At 41.6% G+C, this 23,208-nt stretch overlaps 2 protein-coding genes across 4 annotated transcripts; one reads left to right on the top strand and one right to left on the bottom strand.

The window, feature by feature from the left end:
- Window positions 1-563: 563 nt before the first annotated feature.
- Window positions 564-11,092, top strand: LOC110980541 (uncharacterized). The gene is made up of 6 exons (XM_022237330.2): window positions 564-635; window positions 1,203-1,258; window positions 6,349-6,624; window positions 7,586-7,744; window positions 8,193-8,398; window positions 9,357-11,092. The coding sequence occupies exons 1-6, from the start codon at window positions 564-566 to the stop codon at window positions 9,548-9,550; spliced, it is 963 nt and encodes a 320-aa protein (XP_022093022.2). The 3' UTR covers window positions 9,551-11,092.
- Window positions 10,568-22,586, bottom strand: nit2 (nitrilase family member 2). Of its 3 annotated transcripts, none has more exons than XM_022237329.2 (9): window positions 22,425-22,586; window positions 20,593-20,711; window positions 19,610-19,730; window positions 18,648-18,736; window positions 16,462-16,555; window positions 15,825-15,899; window positions 15,172-15,250; window positions 14,096-14,194; window positions 10,568-13,722 (listed from the first exon to the last, which is right to left on the bottom strand). In XM_022237329.2, exons 1-9 carry the CDS (start codon window positions 22,435-22,437, stop codon window positions 13,584-13,586), a joined length of 828 nt encoding a protein of 275 aa, XP_022093021.1. In that variant the 5' UTR covers window positions 22,438-22,586; the 3' UTR covers window positions 10,568-13,583. The 3 variants fall into 3 exon arrangements, with proteins under 3 accessions (XP_022093021.1, XP_086998443.1, XP_086998444.1); XM_087142317.1 differs by having other exon boundaries at window positions 20,593-20,814; window positions 22,425-22,582; XM_087142318.1 differs by lacking the exon at window positions 22,425-22,586 and adding an exon at window positions 22,093-22,408.
- Window positions 22,587-23,208: the final 622 nt, after the last annotated feature.

Here is a 23,208-nt window from a genome sequence, read left to right as displayed (position 1 = left end):
GCCAATAGCAACGATTTAACATGTCATATACGTTCAACGGGAAGGCGAATAAAACTTAGGTACCGTACTTACTAAATCTTTAATGATCTTTAATGGTTATCATTAATAAATCATTTTACTGCAATTTATTTCACATCAGTGGTTACTGTGTTAAATTTTAGATAAACAAATTATGGTAAAGTTATTTTGGGTAACAAAGAAGATAAGGCAAAATATTCTCTCAGCTCTTGCTTGGTTTGTGCATTTGGCGGCATCGTTCGCTCATTTGCGGTTTCATGGCCACCCGATCCGACTACCCACCTTATAAGCGATCGAGGCCTGTGCAGCAAAATAGCCTACAAGAACTGTGTTGTTAATATATTATCGTATGATACAATACCTTATAAGTAAGGCTAGTCAGCGTCAAAAACATTACAAGCGGGAAGGCTCGAACAAGCCTTACATATAAAATTTGCCCACTATATTCCAACATACGAAAATATATTAGCATCACAGTTAGACCGTGGCTATTTTGCTGCACAGGCCTCGCTTACAAGTAGCGGTAGGTAGTCGGATCAGGTGTCATGACCCGCTACCGGTCCCTACGTTCGGAGGACGCCTGCAAGACCACGTACGGGACGGGAGCCATGCTAGAGGTAAATAACGCTGTATGAAATTGTTAGGCAGTTCGGGTGCCTATTATAATAAATTACCGGCATGCTTCCTACTGTAGCATCTCGCTGTTTGGGTTAGTCTGTTTTCGGTTCCGGATTCTTTATCGTTCTAAGCCTGAAATTAAGATTACAAATAATCACGATAGAAGTGTCGCTGAGTGGGATGTAGCGCCATCATTTTCGAAACCTTCTTGAACACGTCAAGTAGAAGTAGACTGTGACAGATTAACCGAGACTAACGTCGAGGTCAGCGGGGTAAATTTGTGCTGGGAACTTGGGCATGGGGTCGTGTGGGGAAAATGACTTGCCAAGGCATAGAAATTTGATAAACAGATTAAAGCAGGGGGAGACTGATACTATATGACACTAGAGGGCAATGCTCATGGTGAAGATGTACATCTGTAACATGTATCACACTCCTACATAACCTCACATCAAAAAGACGCATTTACGGTTTTATTCAACCCCTCCCCCCCGACTGTCATTGCATGAATACATGTCGAGTGTCGGGAAATCAAAACAATTGTTCACGTAAATTGTTTTTCTCAGCACGACAAAGTGGGGGAAGTGACTCAACAGCCCGTTCCCCCTGGTCAAAAAGTGGGGTGGGGGTGTACACGTACATATATCACACTGCACCCCCTTATTTACACTCATCGTTCGAGGCTTAGACGAAACGTAACCCTGAGTGTGGCTATATACGGAAGAAGCGTAACCGATTTTTGAGGCTGGTTGGCGAAGCGGTGTATTAATTTGAAAGCAAACAGTGTGCCTAGAAGATAGGGGAACGAAGATCGAAGCGAAAACAGAAGGCAAATGTGTAGACAACGTTGTTCCCTAACCTTGGGGTGTGACCCCCCCCCCCCCGTCAGGGTATATACCTGTACGATTGAGAGAAATCTAGCGTCTATTGAACAGGCATGTTCCCTGACGTAGGTGTAGTTACACCGTGATGTCGAACTGTGCTCTTGCCTGATGAGTCACACGTTGACACATTTCATCTCATTTTAATGGTTTTTAATTCTGTTTAAGAATATCATTAGGCCAGAAATCATCGAATTTCTGATTTATATACTTAAAACCACTACTTGATAAACTTAATGACTTTAAAAACTGACGTTTGAGCGTTGTGTGTACACTCTGACGAGGGCTAAATGACTTCGAAGCACACTATCTTGGCCTTTTTACATAAAACTCGATTTTGTAGCTAACTGTTAATAACTAGACTAAGTGCATTTGTACAAACGTGTCACCGATGGAGTTTAATTTTCATTATCTCCCTGGGCATACAACGTCGTAGTTACTGTACGAAAAATGCTCGGTGTGGTTAAAAAGTCATTGTTACTTTGTAGGAATAAATAGGCTTACACGATTCTTTTCATCTCCAAAATCTCTTTTGAATTTTAAATATACATGTAAAAGGACAGAAAAGCCAGTTAAGGGTAAATTGGAGGCAAGTGGACGGTGTGTTAACGCCTGTTGTCTTTTCTTGTTGTCGGCTTTTTTGTTTTGTTTTGTTTTGTTTTGTTTTCTGTTGATCTTGACACGTCTACACGGGGTTTTCATAACTATAGCAACAGTATTCTGACACTGATAATCCTTCAGCAAGTTTACTTCGATAATCATCAACTATAAAAAAATATGTATACATTTTAACCCAGATATAATCTCGGAAATGAGCCCCGAGCGGCCAAACCGGACCAAGACAGGGTGCAGTTATCCTTTCAGCTGAAGCTCCTTTGGTAGGAACTGCTGGTTCACGAACGACCGTGAAATACACGCATGACGGTCATATCCGATCGCTAAAAACAAAACGAATATCCCCCCAGCACGGCTCTTGCCAATCGTAGAGGGGGTGCTTCTGCTCATACGGCAGATACTATTACGGGGTCACAGCTACTTGACTTCTCCCCCTCCAGCTGCTTCAGGCCTGACGACATTTTATCCTTGCGTGTGGTTTGCGGCTACTTCCTGACGATAAGGGCAAAGTCCTGGCTGAATAACTAGGCACTGGGCTTACAGTTTCACACGGGTCTGTGGTCATGACGGTTAGCGCTTCCGCGGAGTCGTATGCAGTGGCGTGAAGTTGTGACTTAGGATTGGGGGCCTGATGGGGGATTCTTTCGGAACAGCGGGTGGGGTGCTGACACCATTATAACACGGGGGGGGGCGCATAACATTTGTAATAAGTACACTCACACCACAGATACACGCACAGACCACCGATCCAATTCAGATGATCTACAGGAGTATTCCGTTATCTGCGTGGCACCCGACTAAAATCGAAACTATGGGCCAATTCACTCCTCGGAATAAGAAATTAATGCACAGTTGAAGAATTCCAGCCTAAAAGTTCTATGAAGCCGTCTGTCGATTGTGAAAGAAATCCTCTATTTACTTAACCCGGCCCATGAAGATTCAAAACGATGCTTTGGCAACATTTCGAAAGAATTAAGAGACAGCCGTACAGGAGATGAAAAAAGGGAACGTATTTTGAGAGCACAAGACTATTACATGTACTGTACAGTATACAGTGTCACTGCATTTTTACTCGCAGTGCGCACTGAACGCAGCCATCGATCGTTTCGTCCATTGTTTGCCCATACTTTTCAAAATCAACCGGTTATGCGCGCAAGACTGGTGGTCGATCTAGGCTATGCGTTTATATGTCTGGGACTTACACCTCTGGTTCTTGCATCAAAACAGCGTGTTGATAGCTTTCTTTTTTGTAATTACAATTGTTATTTTTTTCCCTCTTTCAGTGCCAATGATTACACTTTGGTTGTTGATAACTCCTTTCCCACAAATTAGCCTGAAGTTTTTTTTTCTCTCAACAAAAAGTTACGGGTATGATTCAATAGTCCACCCTCCCTTGTCAAAAAGTGGGCGGTACCCCAACCTCCCCCTGGATTCATGCCCTCGATACGCAGCTAAGTAATAAGACAAGGCCATGGCGTCGAGCTAGGACTAAAGATTTTTCCAACCTCCAAACGATTCCCTGGTTTCCCTGGTAATGCATTCTGGGTACCAGGCAATAATCGGCGACGGGTTGAGAAAAGGATGTCGCTTGAACTTCAGTGTACTGTGGTTTTTGTAGTTGATGGCCAGATATTGCAAGTAATTTTCGAGGTGCTCCCAACAGAAAGCAATGTTTTTTTTATGTAAACATGCAAAATAAACAGAACTAGTTAAGACAAAACATCACAATCAATCATGCTCTTTGCACTTATTTCCATGTGCTACAAAAGAATTGCCTTGCAAGATGGCTACCACGCAAAGCCTCCATTGAGAGAGTAGCACCTACTTCAGATTTCGGGGGAAGAAAAAAAAGACAAAACCTAGTTTGGACTAACTCATTAATTAGTTATAATTTATTTGCATATAAATAAATGAGGTACGTAACAAGTGTAAGGGGTCCTTTGAAAATATACAAGGGCACAACTTTGAACGTTTTTTGTCTGAGATTCTCCAAGTTTTTTTTTTTTCACTTTTGTCTTCGGGAAAGCCTCTAATGTCGTTGTATAGAAACAATAGATTATTAATATTCGTCATCATCACATTGGACCAAATGAAAATACACCAGACAAGATGACAGGAGCAAAAGAAGTGAACCTAATCACTATTGCCAAAAGGCAAACAGTCCCAAACAATAAGTAAAAGACCATAAGGCATTCATCAATTTAAAAAAAAAGAAAAAACATTACGCTACATTTAAAAAGATCGATAAAACAGTAAGACCACAAAATAATCATTAATGGTCTAGAAAGGTTTTAGAATGCATGAAATATAGATTTAAAATTTCGCTTTTGTCGCAAACACAAGAGGTCAAAAGAAATTCGATAAGGCTTCTTTTCGGTATACGTGTGTGTTCGGTAAATCGAAACCTTGCGCCAGATGACGCGTTGTGCATTGTGTTAAAGACTACCCTCGTTTTTAAATCAAGGCTTCATCGCCGATACGCAAACCACTTGAAACTCGAAAATAACGTAAATACTTCTCCATCGGGACGATAGTACACAGTTTAGTTTTGTTGAAGCAAAACGTTCCTTCTTATTGAGCTTCAAGCTTCATAATCAGAGAGTAGGACCCAGGCAGAGCAACGAACGGTGTTAAAGTCGAGATTTGGAAAACCTCAATGACCTGTGTAATACTGTACATACAGTTCGCTGTTTAGCTCATGCAGAAGGAGCTCTGCGATTTCTGTCCACCTCGTGCGATTGGGAAAAAAAAGAAATGTTTGAAGTCTTTATTTTATACACCAAAATCCCTCTTAGATCAGAAAGTAATCGCTAGGATCGTTTTAGAGGCGTTTGGAACTGAGAGAAGATGTTGACGGTTAAAATTTTGCCCTTCGACATTTTGTAATGGGGCGCTAAAGCCCGTTGCCGGGCCTAACCTGGCCGTTTATGCACATGCGCACATAAAAGACCTTTAGAAAGTGACGTCATGGTTCGTTTTAGAAACTGATGCAGCTTCCGGGATCTAAATTTAAACATGACAACACAAAACCGCAGACTTGTAGCTTGTATTAATAATACCGGTAAAACTCGTCTGATGCAATTGCTGTGAAACCGACCAAAGATAAATGTAGTGTAAGTGTGGCTTGTAAAGTACATGAATTTGACATTCACTGCGATCATGATGTGATATTCTGAGGCCAAAACGGTGAGTTATTAGAGATTTATTCTCCCGCCGCGCCTTGCATTATGTGCCTGCTCGCGTGCGCGTATGGGCTCAAGCATTTTATACAAGTAAACGTGTTATGGCTTATCGTTATTATTATGTAGCATATTTTCATTTATTTTATTTATTGTAACCGTTAACGAGGACATTTTTTTTTCAGTTCAAGTTATACAGCTTTCCAAAGGAGCCCTCACACCAACATTACAAAAATAAATTAATTTAAATTGTAATTAGGCCTTAGCTAAAACAAATTGAATTCATTAAATCGACCTAAATTGTTAAATTCTTGTGCATGTACAGTAATTTAATTAAAATAAATTAGAATTTGGAAGCTGTGTCCAAGTTCATGTACAGTACCGTAGGCCCATACTCCTGCAACAATCACGTCAATACTGATGGGTCCGGGTCCTGGCTTGGGATACATCATACATGTGTAGGGAACATAGGTGACTTATCACTTTGACTTCTGCCAGGTTTCACCAGTATCAATGGAGGCGTGTACACAGGGCCCTTTTTACAATTCTGTTCATGTTCTTACCCCCAGAACTATTGGGTTCATTGTCTGCCGTGCTACCACTGCAAACTCCACCACAGTTCTTTGGGTTAACGTCAACAGACATAACCAGAGTCAACTTGAGTGTCAATAGCTTGAAAATCTCTCGAAAGCCTTAAAGTAATGTGTGTGTTACATTTTGAAAACTCCTTTAATTTTCACTGATGTCTCAACACCTACAATGATTGTTAATTAAATCATTATTAACATGATGAAATGCTTTGCTGACACTTGTTGATGCTAAATAGCATGGCCCAACATTCTCCATTTTTTCTGTACCAGTAAATCAAGTACCTTTTGTCTTCTTTTCACCTGCAGATCTGCTGAGAAAGTCTTCAGTGAGTTCTCATTAAAGAAAGTTGCACTGACGAACTGAACATGATCAACCGCGACGTTGTGCCGGCCCACCGCCGAGGGATGCGTCCCCGTTCCTGCGACCCCCTCACCATCCCCATGAAGCATCTTCTTTGTTGTTCCAAGCAAGGGTGGCAAAATTACGGGAGTTACCACCCCCGGCGGCCCCCAGAACCCCAGGGCGGGGACGGGGAACCGCACAAGCCCAGCCCGCCAATTAGTTGTGTTTTCAGAAGCTTCCTACAATACCAGCAGGTTGTTTTATGTAAAGCGTAACGAAGGAGCGAAGGGACGACGGACACGGAAAACCAGGAACCCTTCCCCACCTGTGCATCTGTACATAGGAACCAACTTTGTTGTACGACTTTATCATCATTTCAGGTAAAATCTGCCTCTGTAAAACCGTTCTGATTTTCAGCACTCATAATGACTCGTATCAGCATCTCTAGTGGTCGTCCTAAGCACATGTACACGTAAACCCTCGGCCTCAGGCCATAAAACCATGGGGCAGATCCAAGTTTTTGGTCTTGACAGTTGAAAAGAGGATTCGCTCAGTTTTCACCATGTGAACACGTTTTGCATTAGGTGTGCAGAATGTACGGAGGCTTAGAGGGACCTACAAATTTGTAAAAAACATTCATTCATTTACTTGTTTGAATGAATGATGAATTACTTGACGTGCATTTGCCGTTGTTGTAAACAAAGATGGCTGTACCGCGCTCAGCATTTAAGTGTACACATGTACATTCACATGTACATTCACATGTACATAGGTAGCGGGCGAGCCTTCCAAACTTTGTAAATGGCAAGTTGGGGGAAATTACAAACTTCCAGCCAGTGCTAGAAGGGCACAATATTGATAACTGTACATGCCACAACTGGTGACCATTACACTGATATTAACCCACAGTCTACAGGCATGCAATTTTTCCTGGGATCAGCTGATTTCCTCGTTTTTCACTTCACACTGGTCCCGTTAGGAATTGAAAAACGCTGTACAAAATGTCGGAAATATTGGAGCTTCCTGGTTTTTTGTTTTGTCAAAGTTGCATGCCAGTGTCTTGTTAAGATTTGATGTATCGTTACCGTGTGTAACTAGATGCTTGCCTGCTGCAGTGGTGGCTGATCTGCAAGAAACCGTGTGGTCATGTGGTACTTTGACATCGTTTTATTAAACCCTGTTCCATTTCAGCGGAGGCAATAAGAAAACAAGAAATGCCAATGTGCAGCAAGAATCCATGTGTGCTCTCCACATGTGTGAGGCATCTGGTGTTTTTGTTACGAGGACATGTTCATCACTGATTGGTTGCATTTCTCCTGTATTCTTGGTCACTCCCGCCAGGTTCCAGCGTCATGTGACCAACATCAACGAGCGAGGCTTCATTTGGACCCAGTTCGAGTCCTTCAGACATGTGACCGAGATGGACCTGTCTGAGAGCGGTCAGAAGATTCGTAGCATCCCAAATGCTGGGGGGAACTCTGTGGACTCGGAGGTGCTGAGGTACAGAAACGATGAGTCTTTTCAGACCAAGTCTTTGTGTCACTGGAGATGATCTGCTTTGAAAGTGGTTATTGATGATGTGAGGGACTCACACAAGTGCTGTAACTGGGGCGCACTTTGCAGGGGGGCAATTGGGGGCCTCATTTTCTGGAGGGGGGCACACCAGGATCTGAACTACCTCGTTTTCGTGGAGTGAAAGGTAAACACACTGACCAAAGTGGACTGTTGCCAATTTTTCTTTTCCTTCACCAATGGGGGGAGGGGTAGGCCTCAAGTTAAGCCTATGAGCTGTCATCGGGGAGTGACTACATTTTTTCAGATCAGACACAGTGAGGTTACAACTCCTTCCACTTTTGAAGGATTGTTACCAACCTCTCTCTGATTTTTCTCCCACGTATTTAAACTGGTCCTTATTTTTAATGTTTTGATTTGAATGTGGCCATTTCAGCTTTGAGCTTATGCATCGCTGCTTCGGAGCCCAGCTGCTGAAGACGGAAATGGAGGTTGTCTATTACCCGGAAGGCGGATCCATCACAGACTACACTTGTCTAATGTTTGGCACCAGACTGGGCGTGTCCGTCACCAGGGCCATGAAGTTCAAGGGGGAGTTTGAGCTGGAGGATGCCGAGAAACTGCTGCAGAAAAAGCTGAGTGGTGAGTGGATTTTCTCGGATTCCTAGATGTTCTCAATTTTCATTTTTTTGGGGGGGGATTATTCATATGAATTTGGCATAAAAGGCCGACTTAAAACTCGTCTTGGTGAAGTATTTTAACCCCTTTGCGGCAGGATTATTTTGACTGCGACTGCTGGGCTGTGGTATGCCCTGAATGGAGGGCTTTGTCCATCAGCAGGCCCCATTGAACCAGCAGCTGCATGGTGAATAGACTGTATGTGTGGTATGCACTAATCCTCACAACGGTTGGGTAGTAACAGTCATTCGTAGCAAAGGGGTTAAAATTTAATGTGGTCCTTGCTGCACATGTACATGTACATTTAGTGTTTAAACGGTTAAAAAACGATCATTTGCTGGTCATTTTTTGCCAGTTTTCCACAAGTGGAATAAAGTACATCTCACGGGTATCACTTAAAATGTGTGGGTGTTAAAACCATTGATGTTGGTTTGTAATATTGTGCATGTATGTTTGGCACGCCATGTGGGAAAACATTCACAGTTGAATTTTTGTAGCCAATCAGCAGGTCAACAGTGGCCGAAACACTGTTGGCAACTACGACGGCAGTTCAGTGCTGTGAATTGCTGTATTTTTCCACACTGTGCGTTCAAAGGAAGTTTAGTAAGGAAATGGTTCAGGAAAAGTGCACTGTGATGTAGTACAGTGGAACCCGGATACACGTCTTAGAGCCACTGCTAAGACATCCTGCTTTTCGCAAAGAAAAATGTTGTTTCTTTCTCTAACAACACAAGGTCCATGTTAACAGTACTTTTGCCCCAAGGATCTTGTAAATGGGTTCAGTTGTAATTCAGAGCAGCATGCATGAACGTTTACTTTTCTTGTATAGAAACAAGCAAAGTATGACTTTCATACAAAGAGACATGTACAAAAAGACGAACTGAAAAAACATCCGGACTGGATCTTTCCACTCGATTGGCAGGTGTCGTAAATTCCTCCCGGAACTCGCTGGAGTGCTGGAGCAAGCAGATTCTGCACATCTGGGCCACCAACCACAGCGTAGCCAATCAGATGGCCCGGGCCTACTCCCGAATGCCCCGAGACCTCACCACCAACACCGTGGTCCTGGTCACCGTGGTAACCACCAATGCTGACCGAGCTATCATCTTCGGATGAGATCAAAACTTGCCAATGTTTTATATATCACTCGCTGGTACATGTAGTCAGAGTTTTTATTCCTCCATACGTATGCAAGAGCTGTGATCTATTTAATGCATGGAGGAATTATAACAAAGCCATTTTTAGGAACTGTAACTGAAATCACCCTTTATATGTTTATATTTTCTTCTAACAGATTTAGGTTTGGATTTAGAATATGTTAACTCTCATAGCTACTTTTCAAAAAACCTTTTTATATCAGTTGAATAACCAGGATTCCAACTATAAGTCGCCACCATCACTAAGTGGCAACTTCTTCACAAATTAGGGTTAGTCTTGAAAAACAAGACAATTGACTGCAAAAATCACCTGTAAGCCTAGAATTCAGGCGCTTGAAATTGAGGAGTTAGGACCCAGAAAAACTGCCTATGCATGTACCGGTACAAGTACATTTGTAACCACTGAAAGTTCTCCCACCACACCTCCGAGGCTAAAATCACCTGTAAGCATAATTCAGGCGCTTGAAATTGAGGAGTTAGGACCCAGAAAAACTGCCTATGCATGTACCGGTACAAGTACATTTGTAACCACTGAAAGTTCTCCCACCACACCTCCGAGGCTAAAATCACCTGTAAGCCTAGAATTCAGGCGCTTGAAATTGAGGAGTTAGGACCCAGAAAAACTGCCTATGCATGTACCGGTACAAGTACATTTGTAACCACTGAAAGTTCTCCCACCTCACCTCCGAGGCTGAATTTTACCACCCCCAGTTTATTTGCAAAATGATTATTTCCCCAAATGATATAAAAATGCAGCTGTAGTGTATGAAAATGAATGATATATTTATGTTAATATAAATATTTTAGGAATATATGCAAATGTACATGAAAATATAAATAAAAGGATATGATATTTGCATGCAGAGAACATTTGAATTTAGTGGGAAATTCTTTTATCTGCTATTATATAATACAATATATTTTATAATGTATGCAAATGTAAATATGAATGAAGAGATGTGATGTTATTAAGCAATTGGACTTTTAAATTTGGTTTTCTTTAATCTGCTTCAAACATCACGCATAAAAATCCATTGGTTCACATGAAATTTACAAATTATTTGCTGAAAAAAATACTGTACAGATGTAAAGGCATTTTTGGTTTTTTTGAAACCTCATAATTCTTCATAATTTCTGGCTTTTTAACAAGATAATGAAAGATTCCAAATAGCAGTCTTTATGAAAGTTACTCCCGCACTTGCATTTGAATGGTTAACCTAAAAACCTTTTACTGCATGAGAGGAAAACAAAAATTAAAAAGTGATCAACAATGGCCTAGACTGTCAACATTCCCACAGAATATAAACCAAGACTTGTTCTTACTATTTTGGATAATTTCACCTACAGTATGTTCCGTTGAAAAGAAATACTGCTCGTATATAGTCGTTTTCTCTTTAATTCAGTCTTAGTAATGTACAATGACAGCATATTACTTTTGTAATCTGAGGAGTTAATTAAAATGTCATGGTGTAGATTTTATCTACATGTAAGGATAAGCTAACATTTGTCCGCCAACATTTTTAAAAGAATGAAATGGTAAATTGGTTTACTAAATGGATTTTTTCATCTGGGGATAAGCTAACATTTGTCCACCAACATTTTCAAAAGAATAAAACGATCGAATTGTATAAATGAACAAACAGTTTAATCACTTCGGAATTTATTACTTCTGACAATATGTATAACCTATGAAGTGACCTCAATGAGACACATACATTGTACATGTACGTGGAAACTTTGCAGCAATGGTGGGCCTTATTAGAAAAACCAAAGACCTAACAGAAATTTATAGAACACACTGACCAAATGTACATGTACTTGAAACTTATTAGTTGGGGTTATATCTACTGTTCCAAAGGGTGATAGTACACTGCTGTTGAAACTTTAGATCATTTTCAAGGGAGTCGGTAAAATCTCCAGATATTGCATTTTGGACCTCTTTGGAAAATTTATTTGACAATGGTTTATTGCATTTGCAGCAAAGATTGGGGTACAGTTGGTCCGATTTCATTGTCAGAACTGTGGGTTTCCTTTTCAATTCCAAGAATTGCACAAATTAATGTACGATCGAACAGCTACACAATGAATAGTCCAAAACTGGCAATATGCAATGACTTCTGATAATTAAAGGAAGACATCTCGCCTAAATCCACAGGTATACACTGGAAACCTTTCATACACATTTCTTGGACACAATTTATCACTTTGTTCACTGCCTTAAAATCCCTTAATTGCAACAATTGTGGGGGAGAGGGTAGTGCAAAATCTCCCCAGTTTCAGTTTCGAAGATGAAGATAGATGCACATGTGGCAAGTAACGCCCCATTTGCCACAAATGCACAGGCTCTTTGCATGTTTTACCAACGTTTACAATTACTGGCCCGTAACAAGGACTTGTCGTGGGGGGGGCTGCAAAGTGGACCAAGCATAGATCTTTTACTTTTTGGTTTTGAAAAACAGCAAGATTCATGAGGTCGTACCAATTGTTTTAGGGGTTGTTACAAGTAAACTCCTGAAGAGGGGTTGACCAAGGCAAAAAACACCAAAGCCCGTGGCAATTTTTTTTTTTTGGCACAAAATATTCTACTATAGCTCAAAATCTTTTCTTGCCTCGAAAGCAGAACCTTTAGTCAAGTGGAAGGGGTGAGGATGCACCCCAGTACACCCCCTCCTCCCTCGTTACAACCCTTACCAAAATAACCAATTGAAATTGCCAGTTGGAACCAATTGGAATTTTTCCAATTGTGTTTTGGCACCGATCAGTTGGAACCAATGGGAATTCTGCCAATTGGATTTTGCTAGGAATGGTCATTTTCAGTTTAAAAAAAAAAAGTTATCATATGCATGAGAGTTGTTTCCTAAACCTCAGCTTACAGAGTTCACCAGTAAACACCAAACTGTCAGCCCAAGCCTGGCCCAGAGTTGGGATGATCCGGCAGGGGTTGGCTCAGCTGTGCCAGCCCTGGCGGACCATGATGGCCCACTGCTAGCACCGTTTCATATACCATAGATGCTGGTGCCAGCTTTGGGTCAGGGTTGGGCAAGTCCAGGCATAAGTAGACGGTAAGAAAGAGATGGAAGGGGATGGAATCACCTCCTTACCCTTCACAAAATGGAGCTATATAACCAGAAACCGTAGGAATCACCACCTAAAATTGTGCCACATTTATGTTGTCATTTTACAGAGTATACATTATTTTAGGTCTCAAATTGTCTTCCTTTCATGACTTGGGCTCAGTGTCTGAACAAACCAAAGTTACTTAAAGGCACTCAATGGCTACTGAAATAGTGTTTGAATTGGGCGGACATAAGAGTTCTGCAAGGAATGTTAGGGGTCCAAACATATACAAATTCTGTTGCCTCATCACAGATATCGTTGGCACTCATAAGTAACTAAGCTGAAATGATATGAACCAGCTCTGGGTCAACCAGCTGCCAGCTCTGGGCCACCACTGACATACCACATCTGGCCGAGATCTGGCCCGGGTGCGCACTAACCGACCTAGCCCAGTCCCGGTAGCAGTCGGCCCAAAGCTGGCTAGAGTTGGGCCAGCTGTGGCAAGCCGGGCTTGGGGCAACCTTTTCAGCCTGGTCCAGCCATCCCTGGGCCACCTTTGGGCCATGACTCCAGCGTTGGCTGGGTCCCATCAAAATCTCGAAATCTATGACTTCTCTTCCTCTGACAGGACTCTGACAAGACAGGCCTCCAGGACACCCTGCTTTTTCCCAATTTTCCATCACTTTTCCTTGATCTTCCACAACAACTTTTTTTGAGACTTTTCAGAATTTTCCATGATTGAGAAAACACTGGTCGTCTATAATTAGGCTACTTTTTGCTCGCTGGCAACAGAACTGTTTTCAACCTCTAATATAGTGCCATCGAGTTTTAAATGGGGAAAAGCTTCACCTCTGGCTTCAAACAATGAATGGAGCTCCTAACCCAGACACCCCACACAGAGCCGAGGTTTGGAGAATGGCAAGAGATGGCAGTGATTAACCTTTAACCTCGTACAGATCTGACCTCCTCTGTGACCCAATGGGAATCTGGGCTCTGACGTCGTCCACGTAACCTGGGTCAATGTCGGCATAGACAATTTTCTCGTCAGCGTCCGCTTTAGCTATAACTTCGCCCCTGTAGGTAACACATAACTCGGTTTACTTAAGAAAACAGAAAAACGTGCGTAACTAAAATAAACAAAATATCAAGGAAATTGTGTTGATCAAAAACATTTTGCATCAGAAATGACAAGTTTTCTGAGAAAAAAAGAAAATGTCGTGGCATAAGCTTGTCAATGAAGAACCCAAACTCGGAGGAGAAACACTGCCGAGTTGGGGAAAAACATCAAAACACGGCAAGTTTCAGAAAGAATTGACTTCATCTTTAAACACAAAAATTAGAACACTTCATAACAAGAAAATTAACCTGCTTCGACAAGATTTTAATATGACTGTGAAATTTAGATACATTTGTGTATTCCAGCCTGAACTCTCCTGGGAATACTTACCAGGGGTTGATGGCAGTGCTGTGTCCCCAGGCTATGTAAGAGGCAGACTCATCCCGAGCCGGTGATACAGTGGCCACGTACAGCTGATTATCCAAAGCCCTGGGAATGTGTGCGAGCAAAACTCCTGTTAGATTAGTAAGCCCCAAGAATACCAACCAAAGTCCTGTGTCCCTATTAATTAGAGCGAGTGTCTTTTTAGTTTGGACATGTCATTTCACAATCATATACATAAAGCCGTGAGTTGAGAATGGTCAATGGCTGTTTTTAAGATTATATAAAAAAATTAATGAATGGAGTCAATTTTTTCAGCAAAAGTAATATTGTATAATACATGTACATGTACTTGAAGAAACTCCTATCAAAATCAGAGAATAAAACTTTTTTGGCAGGGAAGACATTCAGCATCTTTCATTTTCACAAGTACAAAACTAAAAATTCAACATACCCTCTGCTCAGAGCATTTCCTTTTTCAACATACATGTACTGGCAAATGCAAACTGTAAACAGCCAAATCCTGTCCAGAAATTGTCCATCTGGAGTGCACTGAGCAGTAATTCAAGAAGAATTTGATGGTCTTTCCTATAATATCAGCATAAACCTAATTCTACCGCTGCCCAGTACTGACTCATTTGCCCACACATCAGCAGCGTATCCAGCTTTTGGTGAGGGGGGGGTGATTCAGAAGCGAACGTGGGTTCAGGCTCATTCAACGTGATGTTGGGGAGAAAAAAAGATACCAAAAGTTTCACTCAAGGTCCCGACATCCTTGCTTTTATTTGCCGGTGTTGTTTTCTTAGCATTTTGGTGCTAATATTTGAAAAAATATTTGCTGGTGTTGTTTTCACAGAGTTTTGGTGCTAATATTTGAAAAATAAATATACCGATTACTTGCTTTCCTACTCGCCTATGACATATTTTTTGAAAAAAAAAAATCTGTTGGGGGACAATTGCCCCCCCCCACTGGACACACCACTGCTGACCAATGCATTTTAATATCATCCAGCAGAGCCCTCATTTCAACTGTGATTTTGATCCTGATTCTAAAGCACCGTTCCCAGTTGACGGTCATCTGTTACCTTCCTTTTTGCAAAAGCTCCCAGTGGGCAGGGCCTGTCGTCATGTTAAAAGCACCAGGGTACACCAACAATTTACACCCTGGAAAAGCAATAACAGCTGAAGACAGTGAACTGTATGGGCTCCTTATAATTATTTCTTTGGTATTCACCGGCACGCTTTTGGATTGCAGGAGCTGGACAACATGGACTCGACTTTCCAAACTCAGCTATATCTTTCATACTAAATTTTGAGCCAACAACTTTCAGGGGAAATGCATTACACCTGCCATTATTCTGAGAGCACGGTGAAACTCAAGAACCGCATCACAGCTTCACAACGGGAACGATTAGGCATGAAAGCTTTGTTCCCTGCCTTACAGGGAAATGATTTGCTGGCCTGACAGGAAGGGTTAAGAACCCCCCGGCATCCATTTTTACATTGGATAGTCATTTTATTTGTATGGATCGAACCAGGATTTCAGCCAAATTTTGAAAAGTGGGTTTCAAAATTTACCCTGAAAAGAAGACAGTGTGTCTATAACATTGGTAATGTTTTGTGCTCTCACATAAGAATAACGGCTTGTCCCAAAAAGACCTACGGGGCGTCAAAAAGACACCCTGACAAGCCTTCGGTTCACTCCAAAGATGCAATGCAGAGACAGATCAGGACAAACCTCTTCCGTTGTAGATCTGGGCCAACTCGGCAAACCTAATATCGTAGCATATGCCAATGCCGACCTTGCAGTAGGCTGGAGGGTTGGTCAGATGTGAGAAAAAAGAAAGAAATGGTCAGTACGCTTGGAAACGAACTCTTCTTGGGCTGTTTACTAAAAGTGATCTTGAATTACTAGAGCACCAGCTCCTCCATGTACCTTGATGCTGTCTGAGAGCAGAAATTTTTCATCATTCACATGTTCCTGGGAAATAACACAAACTGGAATTCTGGAGCTCTGTTCTGATTGGGTGAAACTAGCACTCTATATATTCAGCCTTGAGAGAGCTTGTACACAAGCCATCGGGTTTTAGAACAGCAAGGTTCAACATTAAAAACCCAAGGAACAAGTCAAGTCAGGCTTTAGTCTGTATGCACTCAGTACATTAAAATAACTTGAGAAGCCATTTCGTCCAAGAATTAGTCTAGCTAACGAGTAGCCAATGCACTACAGTTAAGTTCCATACGCTACGGCTGAGCGTGAAACAACATGCGAGTCTAGGGAGGTCATTGGTTGATGCCACCTCCCATAGACTTGTGTGTTCATACCGGCCAAGGCCAGTGGGTTGGGGCCTGGCCTTGCCACGCAGCTCACTTACGTGTGTCAATCACTGCCAGTTGATTGCCTGGGGAGAGGACATCAGACTCCTTGAAGGTGATGCGACCGGGAACATCAATGTCAAAGAGGTGCAGCTACACGTAATAATGACAGAATGGATTTCTTTTACCTATTGTGTTGGAGGGGGGTATTGTCCCTGATAACAGCTGTAACGCTGTAAAACAAGGAACGCACCCTCGATATGGTCAAGCTAAATACACACCTTGGGCTGCCGACAACCAACCCATTTGTGACCATAGGGCATCGACTTATGCACAAGAAGTCAGGAGAAAAAATTAAGACAACATTTGCTGTTGCCATGGAGACTATTTCCTAGTGCCAGCCAACCAAATCATACAAAGTCAGGTCACTCTATCCAGAATTACTATACCACATGCATATTCATTGTCGAGAGCGGAATTTCATAGGACCATTCACTGTCATGCATTATACAACACCTGCATAAATTCCCATCATCTGATTGGTGAATCGTTGATCACATGGCATTGAATTATTTGCAAAAGATTTGTATCAACAGAGCATTAGAAAAGAATAACGAACAACTCCGGATCGATTGCACTGCAGGTTCTAGTGGCACAACTTTCTCAATAGCAATATGACGAGTGATTAAGCTCCACCGTTCACAACTCTACAAAATAAATATTAGAACTTGTTTAAATTGTTAGTCATACTGATGTTGCCGACTTAAAGAAACAGATAAAATGCTGCCAAACGATGAAATGAGCTCAAAGTATCATGTCGAAAATTAACAGATTCACAACTGAACAACTTCCAGTTTGAATCAGTTAATTAATCAATCCACCTGTGCTCAGAAAATCAGATGACTAAATCTGATTTATACAGGTGTTGTCTAAAGCAAATAATGAAAAGTTTTGCATTCGTTAATCAGTTAATTAATCAATCCACCTGTGCTCAGAAAATCAGATGACTAAATCTGATTTATACAGGTGTTGTCTAAAGCAAATAATGAAAAGTTTTGCATTCGTTAATCAGTTAATTAATCAATCCACCTGTGCTCCGAAAATCAGATGACTAAATCTGATTTATACAGGTGTTGTCTAAAGCAAATAATGAAAAGTTTTGCATTTGTTAATCAGTTAATTAATCAATCCACCTGTGCTCAGAAAATCAGATGACTAAATCAGATTTATACAGGTGTTGTCTAAAGCAAATAATTAAAAGTTTTGCATTCGTTAATCAGTTAATTAATCAATCCACCTGTGCTCAGAAAATCTGATGACTAAATCAGATTTATACAGGTGTTGTCTAAAGCAAATAATGAAAAGTTTTGCATTCGTTAATCAGTTAATTAATCAATCCACCTGTGCTCAGAAAATCAGATGACTAAATCAGATTTATACAGGTGTTGTCTAAAGCAAATAATGAAAAGTTTTGCATTCGTTAATCAGTTAATTAATCAATCCACCTGTGCTCAGAAAATCAGATGACTAAATCTGATTTATACAGGTGTTGTCTAAAGCAAATAATTAAAAGTTTTGCATTCGTTAATCAGTTAATTAATCAATCCACCTGTGCTCAGAAAATCAAATGACTTAATCTGATTTATACAGGTGTTGTCTAAAGCAAATAATGAAAAGTTTTGCATTCGTTAATCAGTTAATTAATCAATCCACCTGTGCTCAGAAAATCAAATGACTAAATCTGATTTATACAGGTGTTGTCTAAAGCAAATAATGAAAGTTTTGCATTCGTGCAGTGGAAAGAATAATCGTATTCGGCGACAAAAGAAATGGTCTATTTCACGAGGCCAACACCTACGGCAGTTACTCTTCCACCGCACTCATAAATATTCATTATGGACCCGCTCTGCAAAAAGGTGAATTAAGTCATGCAATGCAAAAATGCGCAATGGCCCATTCCATGTGCCAAGGGTGAAAATATTTGATAACACTTTCAGGCCAATTACTTAACCGGAAAGCCTCTGTTGCTAAGGAAAACCAAGAGAAGGTCTAATTTAAGTTAAATTTTTCTGTTTGTTATGTTTAAAGGGCATTATCTCAAAATGAAATGAAATTAGCCCCCTCAGAACTTATATCGACTCCTCAACCTCAAACGATATTATAGTGGATCATTTTAAACAATCCGTCATCTACCCACTTAATACATGTAGCCTCTTCAACCAAGATTGCAATGTGGGCCACATACCTTTCTGTACTTAGCAATGGTTTTGCCTTCTGGGTCAAAGACAGAGCAAGAATTGTAATATTTGCCTTGTTCTTCCTCCGGTATGGATCCTTGATAAAAAAAAAACAAAAACCAGCCAGACCAAGGATAAAGACTGTGACTACTACATGTAATTCTGAGCTCTAGATTTAGCTCTTGATGGTGGGACAGGTGCCGTATGTATCATGAAACTTAATCACTTGTATGAAGTCTTGTTCATGGCATATTCACTGTATTCTTCTCAAGGATTGCATGTTGGCAAAAAAAACGGGCCATGACCAAAGGTTATGGCTTCAACACCTTTCCCAGCGTTTTATCTTTTTAATCACTTCACCAAACAATTACTGGTAATCCGTAATCAAACACCAACAAACTGGGGTTTGCCTGCCACTGCTTTTGAACATTGAAGCATGAAACTGTACGTACATGTATGTAGCTAGCGTTGTCGACTTGGCTATGGTCTTTTTTTGCAATTCAGAGTTTGTAGTGTGGTACCACAACATGCAAAATCTGATCTAAGTAGTTTCATTACAATTGAAACTCATGTTTATTGAAGATGATCCCCAGTTATAACTTACTCAGAGAGATGAGACTGAAGATCAATAAAGGATTGAACCACTAGCCCCCCCCCACAAGCTTGTTGACAGAAGATAAATAATGCACACTAATAAAATTCCAAAAAGGTGGTGCTCTTCCCCAATTAGAGCCTCTGGTAACTCGGAAACCCAGTGGAGTGGGGACAGCAAGTTAGTGACACTTTTCCTGCACTTTATGACAAATTAGCGTGAGGTATTTTTGTAGGCCCCTGAAGTCTTTGCAGTGCCTGAAGTTTTCATCATAGGCAATCAGTGCAGTGCCTACTCTGTCTTATGGCTAATCTGGCCTTGCCGACATGGCCTTCTTGACATCCTCACACCCCTACACAGGAAGATTTCAGGACTCACCCCCAATCAGGAAGACCTTGTTCTCAGCGGCGGCCTTGGACAGGGCCTCTGTGGATGGGCCAGGCACCTTCTCCGAGTAGTCGGCAAAGTAAGAGGTGCCGTAGGGACAGTTGAAGCACTCCTAGAGGAGTGGGGCGTGGGAGTAGGGAAATACTGACATGAACGCAGCAACCAAAGGAGATGTGTGGTCAGATTGAAAAGTTGCAACATCTGCACACGACATACTGACTGATTGATCCATGTACACACCAGTACATATGGTGTGTACATGGATATCAGCCTCCAGACTTCATGATTGATGGCTTAACGAAATTACACGTAGCCCCTGATTTTTCCTTTGTTTCCAGCTACAAGCCACTATTTACACGTACAAGTCTCTAGCTCCTAGTCTGAATTTACAACCAAATTATTGTTCATTCATTGAGGCACAACGAGTACAAAGTACATGTATGGGCGTACATGTAACATACATTAACCCTAACTATGGGCCCAACAGTACAGATCTACCAGTGGGCTCCTTCCGTTGATATTGTTGACGTGAGCAGTGAACACAAGGTCTTTTTTTCTAGTCACTGGACGCTGTCAGGTTCAACAGGGTGACTAGAGGATACATGTACAGTACCTGAAGGGGGTTAGCATTTAGGGGAAGTGCCTAAGATAGACACTACAAACACTGGTGATGCCACTCTGTTTACCCGTGGGCTCTCCTTTGGTACTCAGAGGACTGTAGGCGCCCACTTTCTCCATAGGAAACAAAGTGTGACGTCGTCGGTACACGCAGACTTACTGAACCAAAGCCACAAGCTGAGATGAAGCCATAATTTTAAAAATGCCCAACATGCATACATGTGAAGAACAGTACATGGATCAAAGTGGGTGAAAGGTTACGAGCAATCAGCGTACCAGTCATTGGTACAAATTGAGAATAGTTTTTCTCTGCCTTTAAATCACCAAATACGCTAACTACACCATGATCGTCTTACCGGCAATGCCACAAGTTTAGCCCCAGCACTGGCTGCTTCTCTGATGAGTCGGACTGCCTTGGTGATGTTGTCTTTCTTATTGGCAGAAACAGCCATCTGTACCAAAGCTAACCTGAAACCTGCATTATTGACAAACCAAGTATGTCCAAACATGTTACGCATGTAGATGAGGAAAAGAATTCCATACTGACGCCAGCATTTTGTCCAACACTTGTTAGCCATCTGTAAGCCAAAAAAAAAATGTCCTAATGTCAAATTTAGCAATGAAAATATTTAGGTATTCCCTTAGAAAACACTTCTTTCCTCTAGAGGTGAATTTGCGGTTTATACATGCATGTACTGTACTTGCATACAATATGCGATCTGAAACTAGGAAAAATACATATAATATACCGGTACAAGTACATTCAACTTCATTTTGATGTGAAAAGACAATCAATGCAAGAGGGAAATGCTCCACTGGACAGGGAGGCCAGATTTCCACTGCCTTTTTGTTGTTTACATTTCAAACCTTTCTCAGCTTCTTATCTTTTTGAACCCTTCATCTAACAATTACTGGTAATCTGTTATCAAACAGCAACACGCTGGGCTTTGCCTGCCACTGCTTTCAAGCATCAAAGCAGGAAACTGTGCTAAACCCATCTCTGGGTTTGGCTGTGGTCTTTTTTTGCAATTTGTAAATTACGGAGTGGCAATACAAAATGCAAAACTTGATCTAAGTCAGCTTCATTACAATTAAAACTCATACATGTACATGTATATCTTGAAGATGACCACGGGCTATAATTTACTCAAAAAGATAAGGATTAGGGTCAACAAAGGATTGAACCACTAGCCCCTCAAGCTTGTTGACGCAAGATAAACAGTGCAAACTAATACAGTTCTAAAAAGGCAGTGCTTTCGAGCCTCTGGGTTAGACCTTCCTAACCCTTCAGAAATCCTCTCATGGAGTGGGAGCAGCATGAAATTTGAAAAGAAATCAAAGGAATCACAGTTAATGAGAGACATTTACTTACGTTTTTCCTTGAAAACTTTTTGGGGGCTCCCATGATTTTTTGACAAGTCGTCTGAACATGTCAAACTCAAGTGCGGGACTTTTGCCGAAGTTCCTCTTCTCGAATTTTTCTGGACACGATATTCGTCATGTTTATACAAGAAGCAGATCTGCATAGCTTACATACTGGTAGGCCTACATGCATTTTACGGAACGAGTTCCATCCATAGATATCACTTGACGCCCAATAGTACACCGGAATATTCCTTAGAGTTTAGACTTTGATAAGCACCCTAAAGCTTTTGCAAACTGTGTATTTCTCGATGTAGGGCGCCTTGAAAACCGGGCCTCTGATGATATTTCTATGCTGACCATGGGCGGCGCCATTTTGAAAAACAAACATGACAAAGCTGCACTTCTTCTTCTTCGGAAGTCATTTGTGGGGCGCGGGGCTAGTCTTTAGGGTCTAGGCCTAAGTTATAGTATTTAAAATTAAATAAACATACTTTAGCCTAAAGTTTAGGCCTACATCATCATCATCATGTACGATGGAGCCGAAGACGCCTACATATACCGATAGGCTAGGCGATGGCTAGCCCAGGTGGACTCCCTGACCGTACAACGTCAGTCGTAATGAAATGAAGACAACACGTCCAACCTGTGCTAGGCGATGGCTCATCATGGCAGTCCCCATGCATGGCTGGTCCCTTGCCGCAAAAGGAACTGGCAATGTGTCAGGACTGGCCCCTCCTTCCTCCACGGTACATGTAAGGTTGCCGGTCTAAGTGTAATATTCTGACGTTGACATTCCAATCCATACAACATGAACACTGCTTACCGTTTGTTGCCATCTTCAAGCTTTAAATACGATGAATAACTCGCCACATCAAGATCCGTTCAATTTCTCTTTCGGGCTGCAGAGTTTCAGGCAATCTCACGAGAACTAGACTTGACTCAAGTCGGCATCTCTCTGCGTGATGTTTTCGTTTCTGCTTTTTGGATACATATATATATATATCGAGACCGCCCGCCGTTACTTCGCGCCCTCTTGTGTCCACTTATTACTATGAGTTCAGTTCAAACATCCTGGTGTTCGGGCGGCTTGTTCTCGTACGTTCACGAACAACTCGATTTATTGCTCGTGGGTCGGCCGCTCGGACGCGTCCGGACGCCGGGAACAACCGGTTATTGCTGGTAGTTAGTAGTGGCAAGCAACATGCAACATGGCGGCGTCCATGAGCTTTAATTCGAGAGTTGATGTTTGGACGGGCTGATTTTTTTTTCTATTTGTACAGGAACATTGAATTCTGTGTTATGGAAAATACTTAATGTTAATTTTGCCAAACTTCCCAGTGTCTCTGGCTTTGGAGGCCATCTCTCTACTTTTTGCTGCTGTTCAAAAATCAAAATCTTACATGTTTTTCCGTGTGTTCCTGTCAAACCCTGACGAGGAGATGGTGTGTGATCCTGTTCCGAGAACAGTGTTCCTGAGTCGTGTTCCGCCGTTTGAGCGCTGGAACAAGAAACTCATGTCAAGAATGAGCCGCCCGAGCTCGACCACAGGGCTATCAATGAGGGCGTATTATAAGGGCTATACGAGTCGGGCCGGCTAAGTGCGACGA

Source organism: Acanthaster planci, linkage group LG10 (assembly GCF_054643075.1).
Source record: "Acanthaster planci isolate LZ-2023a linkage group LG10, COTS_SCS, whole genome shotgun sequence".
NCBI classification, from domain to species: domain Eukaryota; kingdom Metazoa; phylum Echinodermata; class Asteroidea; order Valvatida; family Acanthasteridae; genus Acanthaster; species Acanthaster planci.
This window is presented reverse-complemented; position numbering and strand designations above follow the sequence as displayed.